The 21,731-nt window shown below is 40.9% G+C and overlaps 1 protein-coding gene across 1 annotated transcript in view; it reads right to left on the bottom strand.

Annotated features, from left to right (window-relative positions):
• Positions 1-5,468: 5,468 nt before the first annotated feature.
• The window catches only part of arhgef18b (rho/rac guanine nucleotide exchange factor (GEF) 18b), a 39,518-nt gene continuing 23,255 nt past the window's right edge, over positions 5,469-21,731 (bottom strand). Inside the window, exons 19-31 of the mRNA XM_010732422.3 lie at positions 21,627-21,703; positions 21,281-21,459; positions 21,027-21,100; positions 20,632-20,817; positions 20,311-20,457; positions 19,881-19,996; positions 18,933-19,001; positions 18,722-18,769; positions 18,303-18,566; positions 17,880-18,029; positions 10,434-10,785; positions 9,949-10,089; positions 5,469-9,462 (exon numbers count right to left, since the gene is read on the bottom strand). Of these exons, the coding sequence (XP_010730724.2) occupies positions 9,134-9,462; positions 9,949-10,089; positions 10,434-10,785; positions 17,880-18,029; positions 18,303-18,566; positions 18,722-18,769; positions 18,933-19,001; positions 19,881-19,996; positions 20,311-20,457; positions 20,632-20,817; positions 21,027-21,100; positions 21,281-21,459; positions 21,627-21,703 (2,132 nt within the window). The 3' untranslated portion in view covers positions 5,469-9,133. The remainder of the gene's footprint in view (positions 9,463-9,948; positions 10,090-10,433; positions 10,786-17,879; positions 18,030-18,302; positions 18,567-18,721; positions 18,770-18,932; positions 19,002-19,880; positions 19,997-20,310; positions 20,458-20,631; positions 20,818-21,026; positions 21,101-21,280; positions 21,460-21,626; positions 21,704-21,731) is intronic.

The following is a 21,731-nucleotide window of genomic DNA, read 5'->3' as shown; positions in this document are numbered from 1 at the left end:
GGTCAAACGGCCGGTTTGTACTTTTTTTAGTCATGGCTTCAGAGATTGTGAGAACTTTTTTTCATTTGATTTACACATTTTTGGTCCAAGAGAGAGAGAGAGATGTGCATGTTGTGGTAAACCTCCCATCTGGGTGGGCTAAGTTTCCATTTTGGACACTAGACAGCCTAAAGTTGTGCACTGTGTTGGATCCACAGATGCAGTGCATATCCTGCAGGGGATTGTAAAAACCTGTCTGAGAGCTCAATATCCCTTTTATCAAACAGTGGACAGTGGAGATATTCAGATTTAAATGGGCTTTGGGGGAGTTTTGTGCCTCTGTCCTGCATTTGTGTCGGGGTTTTGTCTGTGGTAATTCATATGGGTATGTCTGTGTTTAATGGTACTACCTTTGAGTAGTTAAATAAAGGAGTTTTTTTAATTCAAATTCTTTTTTTTCTGCATGCTGGCACAAAAAACGATGCAGCTTTGTCCTATTCTGGTGTTTGGTGTCGTAGCAGTTAGTGGCCTTTTGGTCTTTTTGGCAGCGTTATTCCCATCTCCACCTCCTCCTTCCTTCTCCCCCCTTTCCCCCATCAACAGCGGCCAGACAGCCTTCCAACCCTGCCAGCTCTGGTGGGAGGCTGGCGACTGCTCTGTTCCAGCTCCTAAATCAGAGAGGCTGTGTTTAGATCCCCCCTGTAGTGCAGAGCTACACTTGTGCTGTGCTCCACTCTTCCAAGATGAAAGAGGGACGTGGCGAAAGAGCTGCATGCAGTTTTTCTCACCCCTGTATGTTCATTTCGAGTTTGGATCTTTCTGATTTTGTGGCTTGTCAGTCAGACATTTGTTGAAAAAAAATTCTCCCACTTTCTCCTTCATCTGCTAATACTACATTCAGACTATTCGGGAGTATTGTGGTGGTTCTTAAGTTACAGAAGCACTCAAGGAAAGCAGAGTTATAGAACACCAAAGCATCTTATTTAGAGAGAGAAAGCAACTTTCCTCTGCTTTTGTCTGCTTTTGACGAGACTGAAAAGGGTCATACCACCTTGGGCTACATTTTCAAAAGGGACAACAAATCCTCACAGAGAGTTCCTCGAGATAATACAGAGAGGTTTAAGTGCACCATCAACTAAAGTGCATCTGCTTCACCCGATATAGTGAGACCCTACAGCTCCCTTTTCCTCACTTTAGATTCATTTCACATCGCTGTGTGGAGTTAAGGGCTTCCTGCAAGCATGTTCTTTCCTTTTTACTTCAGATATAGTTGCATGTGACATTTTTTCCCCCACTTCTTGTTCTTAAAAGCAGTACACATATTTGAAAATGTTCAAAAACAACTCTGATGATGGTAAGAAAGTTTTACACAAAGCTCCTATTGGGTCTTTCCAAAGGAGAAACGTAGCTACTTAAATTGCCCACATCTTCACATTCTGACATGGAAAGGGTTTTCCATGTGAGCTGCCAGGAGGCTATTTGTCTTGGCATCAACAGCGTTTGACTTTAGGTATAAAAAATGTGTGCGAGCGTGCACGAGGGAAGTTCTTTCTTTCTTTCTTCTTCTTCTTCTTTGAAAATGCCACAGAGACCTCCCACACTGCATCGGCCTTGAACAATAGTGCATCCTGAAATACAGAAGCTGTAGACAGACCGTGCACTAGTTTTAACAATGTTAATTATTTTACAGACGGAGAATTACCGTATAAAACTGAGACAAGGCTTGTGGGTGATCAAACAACTGCCACTTTGACCGCAGTCGTTATATAAAAGGAATTTCCTGCAGTCATTAGCAGTGAGCGCGTCGTAAAAGAGTTGAAATTAAACAGTAGAATATATATATATATATATATATATATCTATATATATGAATCGGCCTGTTAGCTTAGCATAAAGACTGGAAACAGAGGGAAACAGCTAGCCTGGCTCTTTACAAAGAAGGCAATCCAGTGCCTGGTTGAGAAATAATCCAGTACACAATCCCTTCAAAACCACAAATTGTTGTTTTTAGACAGTAAACAAGATAAACACTGTAATTAGTACGCCTTTAAGGGCACTTTTAGGTAGATTTATTTACCTTTGGACAGAGTCGGGCCAGCTGTTTCATTGTTTCCAGTCTTAATGCTAAGCTAACTCATTCAGTCCTATAAAGGCACAGAGCACTACAGAAGCAATAAAAGGTTTAACGTTTATTTTAGAGTTTAAAGTTTGCCTATATCACTTTTAATATTTATATAAAAATCTATAATATTCCATGAATTTTCCTTACGCTAAAGGCAAAAGCTGAATCACTGCTACTCTGCTAAGCGAGTCACCAGCTGGGTTTAAATTCATTTTAACAGCCCGACATAAATTTAGTTTGAGTTGTAATATTATGTGGATAGCTTTCACTTTTGAAGTACCATGGATACATGTGTATATGATAAAGATCGGTTTAGCTGAGCTGTCAAGTTTTTACAGTTTTCCATGTTGCTTTCATGGAAATTAATAAATTAAATTTCTTTGGTTTAATATTTTATGGATTCAAGTCATCAAATATGTATACATTTTGGCTTTGTAGCTAACTTCAGCTTCAGATATTTAAGTCTGTCTCATGTGACTCTTAAAAGGAAGGCAATAATCGTAATTCTCCAAACTATTTCTTTAATCTTACACCAAACATTTTGTAAACAAGAAATGATTTGTCTCCACGAACCTCAAAAGGACATGTCCACATGATCATTTTGTGTGTTTACTCTTCTCTAGAACGGGCTGATCTATCACAATGGTGCCATTCATCTCTTCCTGATGCGGTGTAATCAGCACACAGGCACTTGTGAATAAAACTGGAATGTCCAGACAGTCACCAGGCTACAGCTGACTCCCGAATGCAAATGCTGTGAGCACAAAGGGCGAGTGAGCACAGAGCACACTTCCTTTTTAATCCATCTCCCCCTTTCAATTCACCTGAGGCGTCTCCTCTGGCAGAACAATAGCGCTCCACCTGATCTGATTTCTACCTGGCATAACCTCTCTCCGAGGAGGCCTTTTCACCATTGCCCCCCACACAGAGACTTCCTTTGTTGATGCAAGATAGGAGATCAGTTGAGCAGGTTGTAGGAACAATGATTCTCATTCATCTGAAGCAAAAATATGAAGCAGACGGCATGAAATCAGTTTACATATCACACTTTACAACCCATGAGAAACATCTAGTGTCTGGGGTGGGGTACTGTAAATATGTAACGGTTGTTGTTTTACTGTCTTGTTTGTTATCTATCACCGATAACAGCTACAACCTGAAAAATTTATAATACCTTATCTTGGACAAACGTCTCGTTTCCAGAAAATACCACAGCCTACCAACGAGGTTATGTAAGCAGAGTTTGAAGCAACCTTGGCTGAGAGACGCGTTCCTGTCGGCTATCTTCACATAATCACCTTGGGTGTTAGAGGACAGATAGAGTCCGCTTTGTGCCTTTTCAACAAGAGGATCTTTGTGTCAACCAGGAGTGATGAAACAACACTCAGATAAGCATCCATCAAGCACATTCCTTCATAACATCACTTACAAAAACAGCAAGGTGGAGGTTGAAGGAGATGTAATCTGGTTTAAAAAACACTAGAGATGTAGGTTACAGTGTTTCCCAACCTGACCATCAGGAACCCACGAAGCTCAGAACGTAGTGGCGACAGCCATTTTCTGCAACTTGCTGTAAACATGTTTATTTCCGTTGTGAAGTTGGGCATTTTAATATGGGGACTTATGGAGATTAACTCGTTTGCACCCAGCCTCGAGTGGCTGTTAGAGGAACTGCAGTTTTTGGCGCTTCACTTCACAGCCACAGGTTGCCGCTTGGTTGCAAGATTGCAAAACATAAGAAGCACATATTTCTCCTGCACAAAAAGGTGTTTATTTTTTTCTGATGTTTCTCTAATTGCTGGATTATCAGCCACGCTCGCATTGTCAGTAAGTTGGTCCCCCACCATGATCCAGACTGAAATATCAACAGTAGTTCTCAGAGGATGAATGGGATTTCTGTGATTCTCTGACATTTGTGGCTTTGAGTAAACTGTTGGATGGATTGCCGTTAAATTCAGTTCAGACATTCATGCCCCCCTTAGGATTACTTGTAATAACATTGTGATCCTTTTCATCTTTATTTCTTCAGCTAAACATTTCAATTTGTTAACACTATGACAAAAAGTAATTGGCCTATATCCTCATCAGCCTCATCTGCATTTTGGGTTAAGTGCTAACTGCATGAAAACAAGCTAAACTAAGATGAAAGATAGTAAACATTATACCTCATTTTAGCTGCTTAACATTGTCAACATTTAAAGCTGCTTGCTAGAAATAGATTCTTAGTCTTGTTTCTTGTGATTTACAGGATAATGTTGCCTCTGTTATCTCAGTCAGAGGTAAAATTATAATAATCAGACCTCTTAGATTTACTCAAATAAGACAAACAAAACTGAATTTTCACCTGATCTGCTCACAGGCAAAAGCAGTTAAGAACCGCTGAATTTGAATTGTGGTCTTGCTCAGTAGCCGGGCTGAACTCTTCCAACCTAAATGGTGCCAAAGTGCAGAGAAGCTGTTAGATCTGAACAGAGGAAGAAAAACAAATATAAACCAACTGCTGACACACAGTCTATCAAACTAAAATTTGTCTCTGTGTTTTATGAGCCTGAAGGGAGGTTCGTCTGTCTCTGCGGAGCATCTATTTGTTTAACTATGCGGTGAGAACAGCCTCTGACACATAACAACAACAGCCAAGTCTCCTGACTTCCTGCAAACTGCATTACATAAAACGCCTCCGAGCTGTGAGGTGGTTGAGTTGAGGAAAATTGGAGACGATGGATGAAAAGGGAAGAGACGGGGAGACATGAAATGGGCAGAGCAGTGGAAGGATCGAGACAGAAACAAAGACGGAGTTAAAATGCAGCTTCCCTCCACAGGGGAAGCAGCCTGGAAAAATAATTGTTGAGAGGAGACAGAGGAAAGCCACTAATGACAGCAGACAATAAAAACTGGCCACTACTGTAGCGTCTTCCCAGGCAGAATGACAATAACGTAGGAGCTGACAGCCCTGCTCTTAGCAAGGTCTACAGAGGGATTGAACAGCCACAACCGCAGCACCTGAAAATAGAGCTTTGTCTGGGAATAGACTGTTATTAGGTCGTCTAAACACAGGGTCAATAACGCTGTTACTGCACCTCCTAGACAAGGAGGAATGGCGAGGGTGCTAGCTAATTGGGTGGTCAGGATTATTTTGACAAGCAGTGAATAGAAATCTAAATAATGAGGCAGAATTATATGTTACACACGCATGTGGTAGTTGTTGAGGAGAGAAAAAAAAATCCTTATAAATACAAATTTACTCCAACGGGAAAACATCCATTGCACGCTTGACTTTTGCCTAAACACCAATGATCCAAATATGCAACAAACCAAACAATTAATGCTGCATTACTGTGATTTAGACAATAAATACACACAGAATAAATCATTTTAAGACTTATTTTTTATTACTAAACTCTCTCTAAGGCAGCAGTTTGTGTCCACAGGTCGTTCTAACGTCTTGCAGTGAATAAAATAAACGGTACAAAAATCAGTTTTGCTGTGTGCTACAAACGTCATTAGACAGCTCTTGGTAATTAAAAGTTCACAGACAATAATAATAAGCAATATAGACATTCATTTTTTTTCCCCTTCAAGTATGCTACTATCCAAAGTGACTAGTGTAAAATTGGCCGAGGAAATATAATATGTTCATGAATATTTACACATTACAGGTCCAATATGTGTGTATGAGTGTGTGTATAAAAAAAACATGACAGTAAGCAAGTCAATGTTTATGCCGAGCACACACACACCCACACACACACATGCGCATACACACTCACACACACACACACACAGTGATGTGACTGACTGGCTTCCAAGTTTTACAACAGACAAAAAAGGTTAAGCATTTCAGTACAGCAAAAGAACATTTAAGACTTGTTGAGTTGTGTTTCTTCAAACGGCATCAAATTGGAAAATGGAAAAAAAAAATTAGTTTCGAACTATCCCAACTCAAGCTCCACTTTTCCCAAAGCTTTCAACCGCATCGCATGGTCTTCATCAGGAGATGGAGTTGTCCTGACATGCGAGATCAGTAGCTGCCATGAATTTCACTGATAGCACTTTTAAGGACGTCTCGTCTGTGATGACCTTCAAGTTAAGCACTGGGCTTAATTGTACAGATATTAAACTGGAAAGTGGAAAACAAAGCTTGCAAGTGGCCCTTGAGTTGTTCTGTCTAGAAAGTTTTTACAAAGTTCAATCCACTTAAACACACCAAGCAAGTCCACATGCACATTAATATTCTTTTGTTATTGTGTTTAAGAGATGACATACATATATAATATCCTTTCTTCATATCTTGATAATCAGATGTTATATTTGGGTTGTGCCTCTATAAACCAGAATACTGGGAAACTTATTGCCCCCCACTTGATTTACCGTTTGTGTACGCTCTGGTTTCAAGATGATTCTCTGTGTATAAAGAGATTTCTGTCGTTTGGATGCGAAAAAACAAACAGCAAATCCACCGAAAAAAGAAACAGGATATGAGCTGGACTACAATGTGCTGTAAACACACTTCTTATGGACACTCCCTGGACGACGTTTTTACAAGTAATAACACTTTGTGGATGACCACACGACCGGCACAGTGTCATTTATCCTTCATACGAGAGAACAGACAGGAACCCAGTCAGCCGAATGTGTCTTTGGTTTAACCGACTGAAACAGGCAGATGATTTTGTTTTCGTGACTGCTACATAATCTTGGTGAAACGATGCCCGTGATTCGCAGGAGAAAAGACGGCAGACAGTGCACCTCGACTTCAATGCTACGACATCATCACACAGCAGGGGATTAAATATACACACCCTCATTTTCATGTCATTTAGAACAACAGCAACGACTGATTGTGGTTTGATTGAACAAGTCTGTCCAAGCAAGGCGTACCGTATTGTACATACATACCCACGTGTGTATTGTAAGTGTATATACACATATGCACAGTCTTTTGGCTGAACGCATCGCGATTCATGTCAAATATCTCTGTTCCTAATACAGGAATGCATTCAAGGGCAGCCAGTGCAGAAGATATCACATACAGTATGTACAACAATATACATATTATACATAAACAATCAGAAAGCCCGCCAGCTAGTGATCGATAGCTTCAGAGACAAGCTTATTTGGAGAAAGACAAAGAGCTCCTCTGACGTTCTTCCCTCCAGAGATACAAAACACGTGAATGTGTCAACTACTTTAAGACTTAAAGGGTTCTCACGTATATACAGAGAAAGAAAATGGACAGCTCCGTATTTCTTCAGTGAAGAAAGATAAAGACTGGTCTGTTACACAACAGCTGTCGACGTTTTTTTTTTTTTTTGCTGCAGGACCACTGTGCGCATCACAGTACTGCTTTTCTGTCAGGCACAGAGATTAAAGACCCGGTTAATGAAATGTCATCAGCTATCAATAAAATACACTGTCAGGGTCTCAATTAAAACTGACAGCCTCGCATTTATCTCAAAGATATATTGGCTTAGCTAAAATGAACTCATCCTGAAAAATTTACAAACTGTCAAGTCAGCAAATTGAAGCCCAGAGATACAAGCTTTCAAAAACATGACTCGTCAATCACAGGAACTTTTCATTTCCTGACTTGAAATTAGGGCTGAAGTGGATTGAACTGGGAAACCATAAAACTTCTGGAGACTGCGTTTGTCCTGTGAGTCTGCAGAAGAGTCAGAGAAAGGTTAAGGAGGAACGAGTATTAAATAAAAATAAGAATAATATGTACCGCAGGAGTGACCCCATGCTCCAGTATGCACATTTAGGCCTTGCTACGTTGTTCGACTGTTATTATTTTACTGGATCAACTAGTGCAACGTCATATCTGCTTATACCTATTATAAGTATGATGATGGATTTTAATATTTTCAGTGCACATCAACAAATTTCCACGTGATTATTACTTAATTTCTCTCGTAAGTCTATCGTCCCAAATTTTTTTCTTTGCTTTGATGAACCATTGAAAATGAATTTTACACTTAAAACAACATTGAGCATGAAATGTCACGGATCGTACAGATGTGCCTCTTAAACTGACAGAGTGAGACAAACTCAGTGAGGCATTTCTTGAAACATTTCTTAATCTAAGTACCTGACATTACCTGACATAACATTAAACTGCAACAGACACAATGAATGCATCCGAGTTTGTCTCATTTTCACGAGTTGGAATAACAGTAGAATTAGCCTCAAGCTGAACTCTTCCTTAACTGAAATGAATTATTACAAAACCACCTGGGAAAAAAAAATGTTTCTAATCTGCTGACCAAATGTGTTCTAGTGGCAACTCTAGAAATGTATTCCACGTGTTCAACCTTTTTGCAAGAACAAAATGCAATGAACCGTCGCAATTTTGACAACTGTACAACAAAACAATACACATTTAGTCCATAGAAGTTCATTAATGGAATATTTACACTGTGCAAAATACACATGTATTAAGAGCTGAATCATTTCTTGTGGTTCCAGGTCCAGCAGAAGGAGACAGTTAAGGCCATGGGCGCCATCGCTGCATCTTTAACTTTTCATGCTTCACTAATCAGCCTGGATGCCTCCTGACTGTTCTTTCACATTGATTCTTTCAGTCGAATCCCCATCAGCTCTTGCGGCTCATGTCTTTGGATTGGTATAACTTCATAAAAACCTTTTTATACATGTTACAAGAAGCCTTTGTTTTGGCGAAGGTTTCCTCTTTATACTTGTCCTCTTGAGTTAAGAAATTAAACTAGAAATAAAATAAAAAAGAAACTGTGGCAGCATAAAAACAAAGATGGGGGTTAAAACTAAAATGTCACCTTCCTTCAATAACATTTTTCTTTCTGCACAGGGCCGCTGTAGTGCTGACAAATGCTCTGCTCTCTGCTGAGGAATGCTGCAACTTTCTTTGTTTGACACCTTCCTGCACTAAACATACCATCAACACCACATTATCGCATCTCAGTGCCTCACTGGAGCGGGGCGCACATGATTGATCACATGGTTCTTTTCTTCTTTTGTTTGTGATCAGCGGTTGATCCGTTGGCCGCCGACTGGAGCTTAGAAGAAGATGACGTCCTCCTTATTGAGATCCTCTGTGTTGACTTTGTAGGGTGGTGGCATGCTGTGGCTGTGGGTGAGGCCCTGAACATTTACCTGGACGTGGGCCTGAGCGTTTGGACTGGGGCCCTGCGGCTGCAGATGAGGAGGGAACTGGAGGGAGCTGGTGCTCTGCGAGTGGGGAGGGATGGTGGGAGGCTGCACGGGGGGCTGAGGATGGGACTGTGCAGGGGGCATGGGGGGTTTCTGAACATTTGGAGGGTGGGAGGTGTTGATGGAGGAGGTGGACTGGCTGTCTGATCCACTGCTGTCTGGAGGACTAAGTTGATCTGTCAGAGACACACAAGAAAGGCTTTATAGAAACCAAGGGATTACTCCAAAAATAGCATAAAAACTCCCGGCAGCTTAGTCATTAGAATATGTTTAATACAGCTGGGCTTATTCAGCCTAACTGCAATCTATCACGTGAAATCCTGCCAACCTTTTCTTTTAGCAGAGGTAATTGGTATTTGGGCACGGGATTAAGGTGTTAAAACTTCTGTGTCAGCAGCACAGCCTGCCATTAATCACAGCGAAGCATGTGAAACTGATAGGTGTTTACACAGGGCGCGGCTGGGCATGAAGGTAAGCTTTAGAGAGGAACGTTATCGGGCGGGGTCCGGTTTGCCCAGGTGGAGAATGTGTGTGTGTCTGTGAGAGCAAAGTTTAATTAATGCGGCAGGCAAAGACAGACGAGAGGGGATTGTGTTTGGGTTTGTCCTGACGGAGCAAAGGAGGATGTGTGTATGTGTGTGTGTGTGTGTACAAAAAGGCACCTGCGTGGTGATGCAGGGAGTGAGGCTGAGCAGTGGCTGATGCGAGCTGCTGGTGGGGGCTGATGGAGCGCTTGGCCTTGAGGGTGTTGTCGTCTCGAGCGGACAGCTTCAGCGGCAGCATCTGCTTCATATCCACTGATGCTAAGAGGGGGGAGGGATGCAAAGAAAACAAGAAACAATCAGAGAAAGGGGGTGATTTGATTTTAAAATTAGATTCCATTCAGTAATCTAGAGCAGCCAAGCTTCTCTCAGGCCACTATTTGATATATCAGAGGGCTCACACAATTTAGACATCTAATGCGATCCTAATGAGTCAATTAAATCATGCTTATCAGGTCAAGCTCGTGTCAGACACAGATGGCATGTGTATCGATGACAGAAAATGTGGCACCATTATCCTACCCTAACCCCCTGCAAGAGAAAGAGGAGAAAATCTTGATACAACACTCATGAACGCAGTTTGATTTTCCTGTCTAACCTCTTACCAGTGCTGTCAGTGCGATGTGACGCTTTGCCAATCTTGCCTCCTTTCCCTTTGTTGCTGCTGAAGGCGGCCAGCTTGGTGGGGATCTGCTGCTGCACCCCCACCGGTTTGTGCAGCTGGTTGGTGGTGCTGAAGAGATGCAGGGGCACCTCCGTCTTAAGCGGCAGGGTGGAGGAGCTCGTCTCCCGCCGCAACATGACTTCAGGGCGCTCTGCATAGTCCGCCGGTGCAACGGACAGGCTGCCGCGCCCCAGGGGCTTCTGAGGCAGGGGCAGTTCGGAGATAGTGGTGGAGGTGGCGAGGCCGGGGGGCATTAGCAGCTCACCGTTCAGACTGCCAGTCATAGGAGCCACCTGGAAGAGAAGACTGCACGTTATTTGCTGATAGCTGACTGAAGCCTTCTTCGGTTTCTGCAAACATCATCACAAAGAGACTTGAGAATCAGCATTCACAATCACAAAGAAGGACTTCCCAATTCTGCACTGTAATTATCCACATCTGTGGTCGGATTCAGTTTGAAATTTAGAGTTGTCATGTGTGCATGTTGTGTTGTGTAAGCAGCCTTTACAGTGAGTTATGCAAGAGGCCTTTTTAGCATCTTCTTGAAGAAAAAACAAAACAAAACACAACATAAAACATCTTCTTAAGAGTACAGAAAACACACACGCACGCACGGATACAAGCTATAAATCATCTGTGTGCCTCTGTGCCATTACAGACACACAATCTGTTGAGGAGCAGGGTATTTATGGGCTGAAGAGGGAATCAGAAACACATGCGAGTCTTTCTGCTGAGCACACAGTTTGGTAAGTTTGGTAACAGGCTTTTGATGTGTTCCAAGAGGCTCAAGGACAATGTGCGCACACACACACACACAAAATGAGAAACATAAAACCTTTAATAGTCCCTGTGCACAGAAAGGCGTGTCTAACAAAACAGGCTGGGCTGTCAGACAAGCAGGGAAACAAGGAAATGGCTCTCATGACATCAGGGGATAAAAGACACTGACTGCATTGTCCACCTAATTACTACACTGAAGGAAAGATGATCTACAGTTCGAGTCAACATTATAATCCAATCTGCATTCAGTGAGATTGACCAGGAGGATTTCTGCAACAATGGAGTGGTGTAGTGTTTGTGTGCGTTAGTAATCCCACACGTTGCATTATGAGAACTATAAAAAGCATCTTTTCACTGTGCTATGGTAAGACATACAAGACAAGTTTAAGCCCTCCTAAAACAATGTGATCCAGTGTGTTAGAGATGGATATTATCACACATTAAACCAACAGCCAAAACACAAAATACAAGCAGTCGAAAAAAAATCTTTTGGCTTTTCAGGATCAGCTTTGCATGCACATAAAGTAACACAAGAGTAATTGATGTTTTGGATTATTACAGCCAAGAGACTAATCCTAATGGACTGAAAATCCTTCTCGACACAAGATGGATTGTTAAACTCAATCAAACAGAAAAGAAAAAAAAACATCACATCTGTAAGAAACTTTTCCCTGGGAAAAGTCTCCATTATTCTTTCCCCATCTGCACAACTATAAGGCCCGAATGAGTGACGGAATCTCATTATTTTAAACACACTGTGCATACTATGGCAGCTTTTTGTCAATGCTGCTCATTGTACTGCACTTATTATTTTTCTAGATTGCTAATTAGGTGTTGTAATATTGTCTGTGTGTCTGTTTTATGCTGCCTGTTTTGGCCAGAATAAAGGTTAAATAAAATAAATTTAAATTGTTGTTTTGGTTTACTTAAATGACAACTTTTATGAATAATAATAAAAAAAAATACAAGCACTCCAGTTTATTTCTATCGGGCCTGGTAATAAACAGTTTTAGCTGTTGTGATTAGAAGAGTGATTAGAAGATGGAGAAGAAAAGAAGTGAAAGTTTTCTTTGTTCGTGATCTGAACTTTACTCTTACTGCAAGTCGGTGCTAATCCAGAAAGAACTTCAAGTAGTGTGTACTTTGTGTTGATATACACAAGTTATATACGTGTTTTATTACACCAGTTTCATAAAGATATTTCTTTGACACTGAATCCCAGTGACTGTAAAAAAATGTCCACTAAAAATACATGAGCATGTTTAATTATGAGGAACCAGATAAAGCTTTTGCATTACAAGTAACTAAAGTAAAAGGTTTCTCATTAATAACGCATGGTTATTAATGAGAAAGGATGGCAGAGACTCACAAGACAACATTTAATCAATTAGTATTGATCGGGTAAATAAATACGTAAACAAAACAAATGACACAACTGACCTATCCTTCAAAAAAGGCCGATATCACCATAATGCAGTATATCACAGTCAGCGTAACATGAGTTTTAACTGTGGGGTCTTTAAAGTCAGGCATCAGTCTCTAACTCTTGTGTTTTGTATGCGGTCCACATGCTACATGATTGATGATGATGCGGAATACTTCCTGTGGCGATGAGAAACGCACGATGACTGTGTTTTACAAACCATGAAGGGCAGACTCATCTGACTGTGACTGTGTGTTTGTGTGTGTGGTGTGTGTGCGTGTGTGTCTGGAGACTGTAGCTTCCTTCAGCTGTAACAGCAGAGCATGACGGCACGACCCAAGGCAGAGAGGGGCCCTGCATTGGGTAAGTCTGTATACCTCCTTCCCTAAATCTCTTTTTTCTTTCCCTCCCTCAGTTTTCCTCCTACAGCGCTCACTCATTTTGGCACACAGATGTTCCATTGTTCCCAGAACAAGGTGATCGGCTTTGAGCGGTACAAACAGCAGGTTTCCAGGGCAGTAAAGCGTGCAGAAGCTACAGAGCACAAACAGCCCTGACTGACAGCACATAAACAATTAGCACTGGCTTTCTTCCAGAGGCTTCTGTTAATGACAGGCTTGGACTAGCTAATTATACAGCCAGGTTCCTCTCATCCTGAAAACTGCCTGGATACTCCCATATTATACGTATCTCCACTTACATGCACATAACCTCATACACAATGGACACCAGTGGGAAGGAGATACTGGTTGTTAAATCTTACCTGCACTAGATTATGTGTGGAACACTAACTTGTGACTTAAAGATCGTATAGGCCATGAACAGCCTTGATCTGTGGTGGATTACTAAGATTAACAAAGCCTGTAAATTTAAACCGGTCTAATCCAGAATCAAACTGTGTCCAATTAATCACAGAGTGAATTTTTATGAAGTTTGATGATGACTCAGCTACTTATACAGCAACTCAGAGTCAGGTCTCCTGGGCTTAGACATCGCATTAGAGCTGAAACAACTGATCGATTGACAGAAAATTATTCAGCAACCATTTTAATAATCAATTAGTCTTTAAAATCATATATCCGTATAGACTTTAGAGTTAGAAAGATTGACAATTAATGAGCTACTCTTATAATTATACGTTAGTTTTTAAGAAAATAAAGAAAAAAACCATTAGATCACAATATTTTCCTTGTCTTACATTATCGCAGATTGAATATGTTTGAGGTTTGGGGTTTTTGATGGTTGTTCAGATAAACTAAACATATTTGATCACATCACCTTAGGGTCATTGTCACAGTGGAAAAACAGATTCATAACCTACTGATTAATCGATTAGAAAAATAATTGTTAGTTGCAGCATCACTTTACCCAAATCTCAAGACTCGATGGTTGAAAACAAACAGGATGCACAGAAAAGTGCCCTATAGTCTTCATGCATCCATGAGTAATTGGACAATATTTTTGTTAAAAGAAGCTACAGAATAGCAGCACTGCACACAGTGAGTGGCAAACAGGTGGGATAGCTACAGTAACAGATGGCGTAGAAAAAATATCTGCCCTCGGGTTCTGTGTTCAATCTTAGCTTCGCAAATCAACTGCTACCGGCTGATTATAGAAGTAGGTGTGTGGGTGTGTGTGTGTGTGTGTGTGTGTGTGTGTGTGTGTGTGTGCGCGTGATGAGGGTGTTAATGGGTAAAGAGTTACTCCTCCTTTCCGCTGCAGGAACGCACTCGGACAACAGCATCGTAAATCAGCCTGGACACTGGAGGCCAAAGAGTGGAAGTGATAACTCAGAGTCGAAGACACAGCTACAGGTCACTTTTTTTAACCCTGACCTTTTAATGTTTCCCATACGTTTTGTCAACCTTCACATGTTTTTCGAATGGCCTCTGACACGTACATGTAGTTACTCATGATAGGTAGCAATCCAGTTTTACAGTTTTTTTGCGGTGAGAGCAGGTGTTAAACTGTGTGTGTCACCTAAAGGTATCTCAAAAACATTATTACAAGAAGAGCGATGGTTATTCATTGACGCTTTTTCACCTCAAGACTTTCCCACTGGGCCAGGACTGAACCTTTGACCTTCTTTATACCCTTACAATTTTCTATTGACTGTTGCTGTTTTGCGTTGGTCATTTCTCCTGTTGACCATTTACGGTCAATGAAATCCCCAAAAACTCCAACTCTAAACTTGATTATTATCATTGCATGCCTTATGACCTGACATTCACAGGCATATTGAGCAATCAGACCAATAAAAAAAAATAAAAAAAAGGCTGAGCCCCGTGCATTCCTTATCACAGGGGCCAACTGTGATCAGATGAGATGAGATAACACATGAAAGAAAAACTCCTCTGAAGTCAGGACATGCCGCAACTAGTCCTGTTCTTGCCGCAAACACTCACATATGTTCTGAAACACACACACACACACACACACACACACACACACACACACAGGGAGGCATGTCTATTTTTTATGAGGTCTAATTATAGCTCTATGGGTTTGCTGATGAGTCTTAATGTTGGGTGGTGCTGATTAAATGTCTGTTGATATCAGACTGGCTTGGAGCCTGGAACAGATCCTGAGGTCACGGCTGATGAAAAGACTGTTTGATGTGTTTGACACAGAGGGGGAACAAACCACTTCCAAATCTCCCACAACCACAGCCAAGAAAGTCCCACAGCAGAGCCAGCAGTATAGAACAGCAACTACAATACATCTGTATGTGTACAAAATACAAACACACTACTTAGCTGGCTCTAAAACAAATATTATGGGCACGATTTAATGGGGTGCTGATAGGGTCTACATGTGTCCTGCTTCAGGTCTTATCTTGCAGTCTATATAATAAACAAACAAACCACGCAGCAGTCTTATTCACCATCACGGCCTCTGTAATTACAAGGGTCTCTGCATTACCCATCACAGCAGATTAGGTCAATTCAGCCAGAGGCTCCTTTGCTTCACAAGACCAAAAGTCACTGTGTTTCTAGTGTCAAAGGCCTCCTTTCTAAAGCCAGTAATGAGATGATAAATGCAATAACTCATGTCAGCTGGTTGTGTTTGTGTATGCCTTGAGTTAAGATTCCAGTTAACTGAAGGCATGTCATTGAAAGGTCTTGTTGCAATGAAATCTTGGGGATGGTAGATAAGTAGCCAGACGTCTAAGAATGTTATGAGTGAAGCTGCAGTAGATAAATATGAATTTAAAAAAAACACTGTAGCTTTTTCCAGGGGACAAGTCGTGGCTTGAATGGATTGCTTTGTGTCACTGAGCTTGGCATGCAGGATGAAGGAGCACTGACCAATCAGAGATAACTGTCAACCAGGTAGGAATGTCAGACAGCAGAGACGGACTCACAACATCACTGGAGACAAACTAAAAGCCTAAATCAGAAAGACACATCTGTGTCGGGGCGTGTGTGTCACTCCAGCACTGGTAGACGGCAGATTAGTGTAAGGTCTTGGAAAACGCTTTGACTAATGCTTACATGTTGCCAGAGTGAATAATGTCAGACTCAGGTGCATTTTAGATGTAATGATGATGAGCCTTATGATAATATGGTTTTGCAATAACAATATTTATGACAACCTGATACAATCCTAACAAATACTTTACTATTAACTGTTGGCATAAACAGAGTCTTTTTGGTTGTTTTGACTTTAAACAAGCTGTTGTGCTCTTCCTTATGTGATTTGTACCTCTTAATAATTAAATTAGTGAAATATGTTTGTTGTATTGCCATATTTTGCATTTCTTTATAAGATTTGATGTTATTTTTCATAGATCTGATGAAGTATTTTACTTTGTCAGGTCTTTGCTAGATGAACCAAAAAAACGAAATTGCTTTTAGGTTTTTACCCAAAAAAGTTCTGTTAGTCTGTATCTTCAGGGTTAAATAAGGATATTATTGAGATAAACGTTCCCATGCTACAGTTACCCTGAACTCTACCCAGAGAGTGCCAATCAACTAAACTGTGATGGTGATACAGATGTTTGAAAACACTAAAGGCTGATATTAAGTAACTTCACTGTAGATCCTTGACAGATCCGTTAGCACCAGGCATGAAATTACAGTCAGTGGATCTTTCTCTAAGCTCCTCTCCCATGAAACGCACAAACAATGGCCTGTATTGTCCTGTAAGAATAGAAAGAGGGATACAAGTAAGGAAACACAGGGAGGAGAGAGGAAAAAAGGAGGTGAAGAGAAAGACTCTTCCCTGCGTAGGTGGATTCTTGAATTGAGTGGTTAGAGATGTATTCAGTTGTGTGTTTATCACCATGCCCATCTATGAAACAGGCTGTGGGAGCTGAAACCAAGCTCCTTTGGCACATTCATATGTCTACTGTATCTCATTAACTGGTAATGTATGCAGACGGTAAGAAAATTATACTGATGAACAATTACAAAACAGTTTGAGACTGATTGCGAGATGACTGAGACATTTTCTGTCTTTTAGAAGAAGAAGAATGGCGAAGTTGTAAATGCAAACTATCCTGATGTATTAACATATATTTGGCTCTTCAGCACTTTATAAGGGTGGGTATGTGACTCATGTCCAGGGTATGAGAAAGGGAAAAAAAGATCTGAGGTAGAGAAAGGTGGCAGGAAAGCCCCTTCTTATGTCTTATCTGATGAGTAATCATCACCAAGAGCAATTTTCTTGATATTACCGCACCGCACCTCGCCCATGTCCTCATTTTACTTCTGTTTTTGAATGCAAATTAAGAAAGGTGCCGTAACATGGACTTTAATGACCTTTAATTTACAGTTTTGCACTTGAAAAACGCATTTTTTTAAAAAGTAATTTATAAATAATAATAATTAAAGATTATTACAATTAAAATAATTGTAAATATTTTTACAATCATCAATAATAAAACGGGTTCAACCCAGAAAAATACTATAAAGTTATAGTTTTAAAAGTTTATTTATGTGAAATAAATGAGATTGTGTCGCAAACTGAATACAGTTTTACACATTTGTGAGCTTTAGCTTCATTTATAGTTTCTGTCTGTGGCTGCGAGGGACCACATGATGTACATTTCACCATCTGCTTACAGCCTAAAACAAACAAATAAATGTTTTGCATGCTCGTCTTGTACTCCAAACATAAGGTGTACTGTGAATGAATAGTTTGTTCTACTGTCATATATCTACTTATGACCATCATCCCCACCTCAATAGTTTTCCTCTTGTTCTTCTTCTGGTGTTCCAGACGTTCCTTTTCTCTCTCGACAGCTCTGGTAGACTCTCTCAGCCTCTCCAGGTCATGCTGGTACTTCTCCCTCTGACTCTCCAGCTCCTTCCTCTCTTCTGCCAGATGCTCCTGCATCAGAAGAATGAACAGTGTTGTGTGGAATATTGATATGTGTTTTTTAAATTACTGGTGTGCATGACAGAACTTGAAAGGAAGTACAGAAGGTTTCCATCACAATTTGTTTACATGTCGTAAAAACTACATTTTACGACATGTTTCTTTTCTTTTCATTATAAAAATCACACATTAAAACAATGGAACCATTAATTAAAATATAAAGCAGAGCTGCATGTTCATGAAATCTGGCCTTTGGGACATATTTTTTGTCATTAAAATCTGTACCTCCAGCTGTTTGCACTCTTCCTCTCTTTGTCGGAGCCTGGCCTCAGTGGCCTCGACTTGTTGGCGGTGCCGCTCTCTCTCCCGCTCCCAGCGCTGCTGCTCCTGCCGGTGCTGAGACTGTAGCTTGTGGAAGCTGGCCAGCTCTTCTCTCTGCAGAGCCAGAGTCCGCTGTTTCTCCTGCTCAAGGAGCACATTTCCTCTGTGACGGCCAGGTAGGGAGGCCCGCTGCAACTCAATGTGACTGTCCCGCTGTGTTATGATGGCCTGAAGACGGTAACAGGGACAGGAGAAACATAACATAAGCTCATTATGGAAAATATTTGAACTTTTCAACAAGTGTGCTATTAAAGTTAAAGTGAGTCAAACATCAAATAAATCAATACCATGATACCACGTTTTAAATTGGCTTCAGTGATTACCTGCAGACTATAGAGCCTTTGGGAGAGCATCAGCACTCTGTCAAAGAACTAGAACGGAGACACAGGAAAGGTTACCATAAACACAACCCAAAACACTACAAAATGTCATTGGATGAGCAAACAGCTCATGGGTACATCTTTTCAGTTCAGCAGGCATGGCTATGAATATCAACTCTAGCAGTGTTGTGTAGCACTGGGTGACAGAGTTTACCTCAGCCTCGGGGAAGGAGTTGGACCAGATGCTGTTCCATCTGGCAGGAGAGCAGCAGCTCTCATCAACCTGAGCAACAACAGACACACACAGCGAGTCATGAAATAACATCACAAACACGCGGTGAGTACTGTTCAGTACTGTTGTATGGTATATACAATACAATAAAATATAGATGATGGGAAATGATTTGGAACATTAGATATATGTTGAGGTAATATGTGACTTCAAGCTCTGCATAGAAAAAGTGGTTCAGTTCAGAATGAACAGACAAAACGCAAATATCTTGTTAAATACTAGTAATATTATTCTGTATGGTAAATAATGTTTAAAGAACTGTGTCTATGATCTTGGTATACACACATATGTTTTATTTAAAGACTCATTGGGATAAAAATATACATTTCGAGAGTGACTTGGGCAAGAGGGCAGCATAAACATTGTTACAACAGTAAACACAAACAGGTAAATACAACTGTCACACACTAAAAATGATATGAAATTGATATGAGAACTGAGGAGCATAACATATACTGATATAGTAATTTAATGAGGAGTCCTTTCCTTAAAGCAAATCAAAAACATAATTTAAGTTAGTTAATCATTTTGTAGGTCCACAAATTGTGTCCACAAAAAGTCTGTATGAGCCTTTTTACAGCACTATACATCAAGTATCCTCAGAACGGGTCGTTTTAATTTGCCTGCTTAATCGTTCTCAAAGACCAGGACTTACTGGAAGGTAAACCAGTACGCTGTTTTATTGAAATGTTATCCATTTCTAAACAAATGAAATGACTTGCTAGATCAGGGTTACAGTAAACATCAAGACATGGAGACTTTCCAGATGACTTGGGCTGGTCATTATTATTTACAGGAAATAACACTCTGACTCATCCCAAGATATACTCTGTGTGTGTGTGTGTGTGTGTGTGTGTTTTAAGCCCCTACCGTCTGCTCCAGGGTGTGGCTGCCACAGAGGTCTTTGAGCTGTGGGTCAGAGCTGGCTCTCTGGCTTCTGTCTCTGTTTCTAGACTCGCCAGAAAAGTTCTTCTTCACACTGCCATCTGGCACATCAACATCGACAAAGTGACAAACACACACAAATAATTAAATACATACATAGAAACATTGACACTCACACTGCACAGAAACAACACATATACACACACATGTAAAACTGGGCCCATAGATGTCTTCAAAATGCTTGTTAATTAGTTATAAAAACCATAGACAATAAAACCAATTCAAGAAATAAACAATCTTTTATTTATTTTCATTCATAATTCATAATTTATTCATGGCGTAAAGGCCACTGGAATATGACTGAAAATCCATTAGATGGTAGACTTCTTCTGGGCATGGACTGTGCTGGACTCACTCTTATTGAGGATGGTTGGGCTGCTGTCGTAGCCCCCAAAGGTGTCTGCTCGCCTAGGCAGAACCCCAGAGCCACTCCCTTCCTCCAGCCGTGAGGATGGAGCCTCCTCTCTCACCCCGGACTGCAGCAGGTTCTGGAGGTTCTCCACTGAGGTGAGAGACAGCAAGTGAAGGTTGAAAAGCTAGACTGAGCTATATGTTTAGATGAACAGCAGCAGAAAGTTCACGAACGTACAGATGACAAAATCTGTGTGTAAAATTCAAACAATGCCATGCCTCTGTATCTCAAAGCAGGTACAGGCATCATGCAGCATTATCCTACCCTCAGTGATAGCTCCCTTGAGCAGGGCCTCCCCCTGCTGGAGGTCTGAGGCATCTCCGCGAAGCAGAAGTCTGGTACGTGAAGCTGTGTCCTCGATACCTGCCACAGACTCTGCCATGTCTGCAAACATCTGCAGCTTCTCAGTAAGAGCCTGGACGATCACTGCATCCTTCTGGCTCAGCCGTTCTGTAAACAGAAACGTGAGAATGAATAAGAGAAGACCTTAAACAATGTTGATGCAGGATGCAGGTTTTGTCACATGCTCGCTTTTTGAGCCTCTTTCTAAGGAGAAGTCTAACAATTTTTTTGGTAATATGTTACTTGAGCGCCCCCTTGTGGCTCACTAGATCTGACTTCTTTGTGTGTGTGTCATTATTTACTTGATTAGAAGTTACCTTGAAATTCTTTGAACCTGAAAGCTCGTGCCTCTTCCTCCTCGCTGAACAGCCTCTCTTCTGTATGAGGACAGCTGAGATGAGACAGAACAGAAGCGATTACAGATGAGATGGAGACATGAAGCAGACTGACTAAGGGGTCTATACATTTTGTGTTATATCTCAATCTTTTTCACATTTCAGAAAACCTTCCACAAAATGTCATTAATAGTAATTAACAGCTGCGTATTTCCTCTCTGTGTAAATGAAGCTACCTCTCAACAGCTTGCCGTATGTGTGTCATCCAACTGTTCCGCTCCTCCTTGGAGGTGGTGTGGATCTCGTACATCTCGGGCTCACTGGAGGAGGCGCAGATAAGAAACATGGCTTTCTCTTCATGGGCCACTTCCCTGACAATCAGCTTCTGAAGAGAGATCACTGACGGCTTGTTGTCCTGGGGGGATAACAAGAAGGGAAGAGAAGAGACTGCTTTTTGATCACTGATACTTGAGGTTGTAAAATTAGACGAATGTCCCCAACTTACTTACTCCACATTAATTGATACATATCTTTTCGTTACATGGTGTAATAAGTACAGAAATATCAAATTTAATCACTCACCACTGTAGCAAATACATATCTCTGATCCTTCTCTTGTAGCAAGAGCAACACATCTGACAGGAGCACTGCAAGAATATCTGGAAGGACAAAAAACACAAATGACAC

Source organism: Larimichthys crocea, chromosome XVII (assembly GCF_000972845.2).
Source record: "Larimichthys crocea isolate SSNF chromosome XVII, L_crocea_2.0, whole genome shotgun sequence".
NCBI lineage: Eukaryota > Metazoa > Chordata > Actinopteri > Sciaenidae > Larimichthys > Larimichthys crocea.
This window is presented reverse-complemented; position numbering and strand designations above follow the sequence as displayed.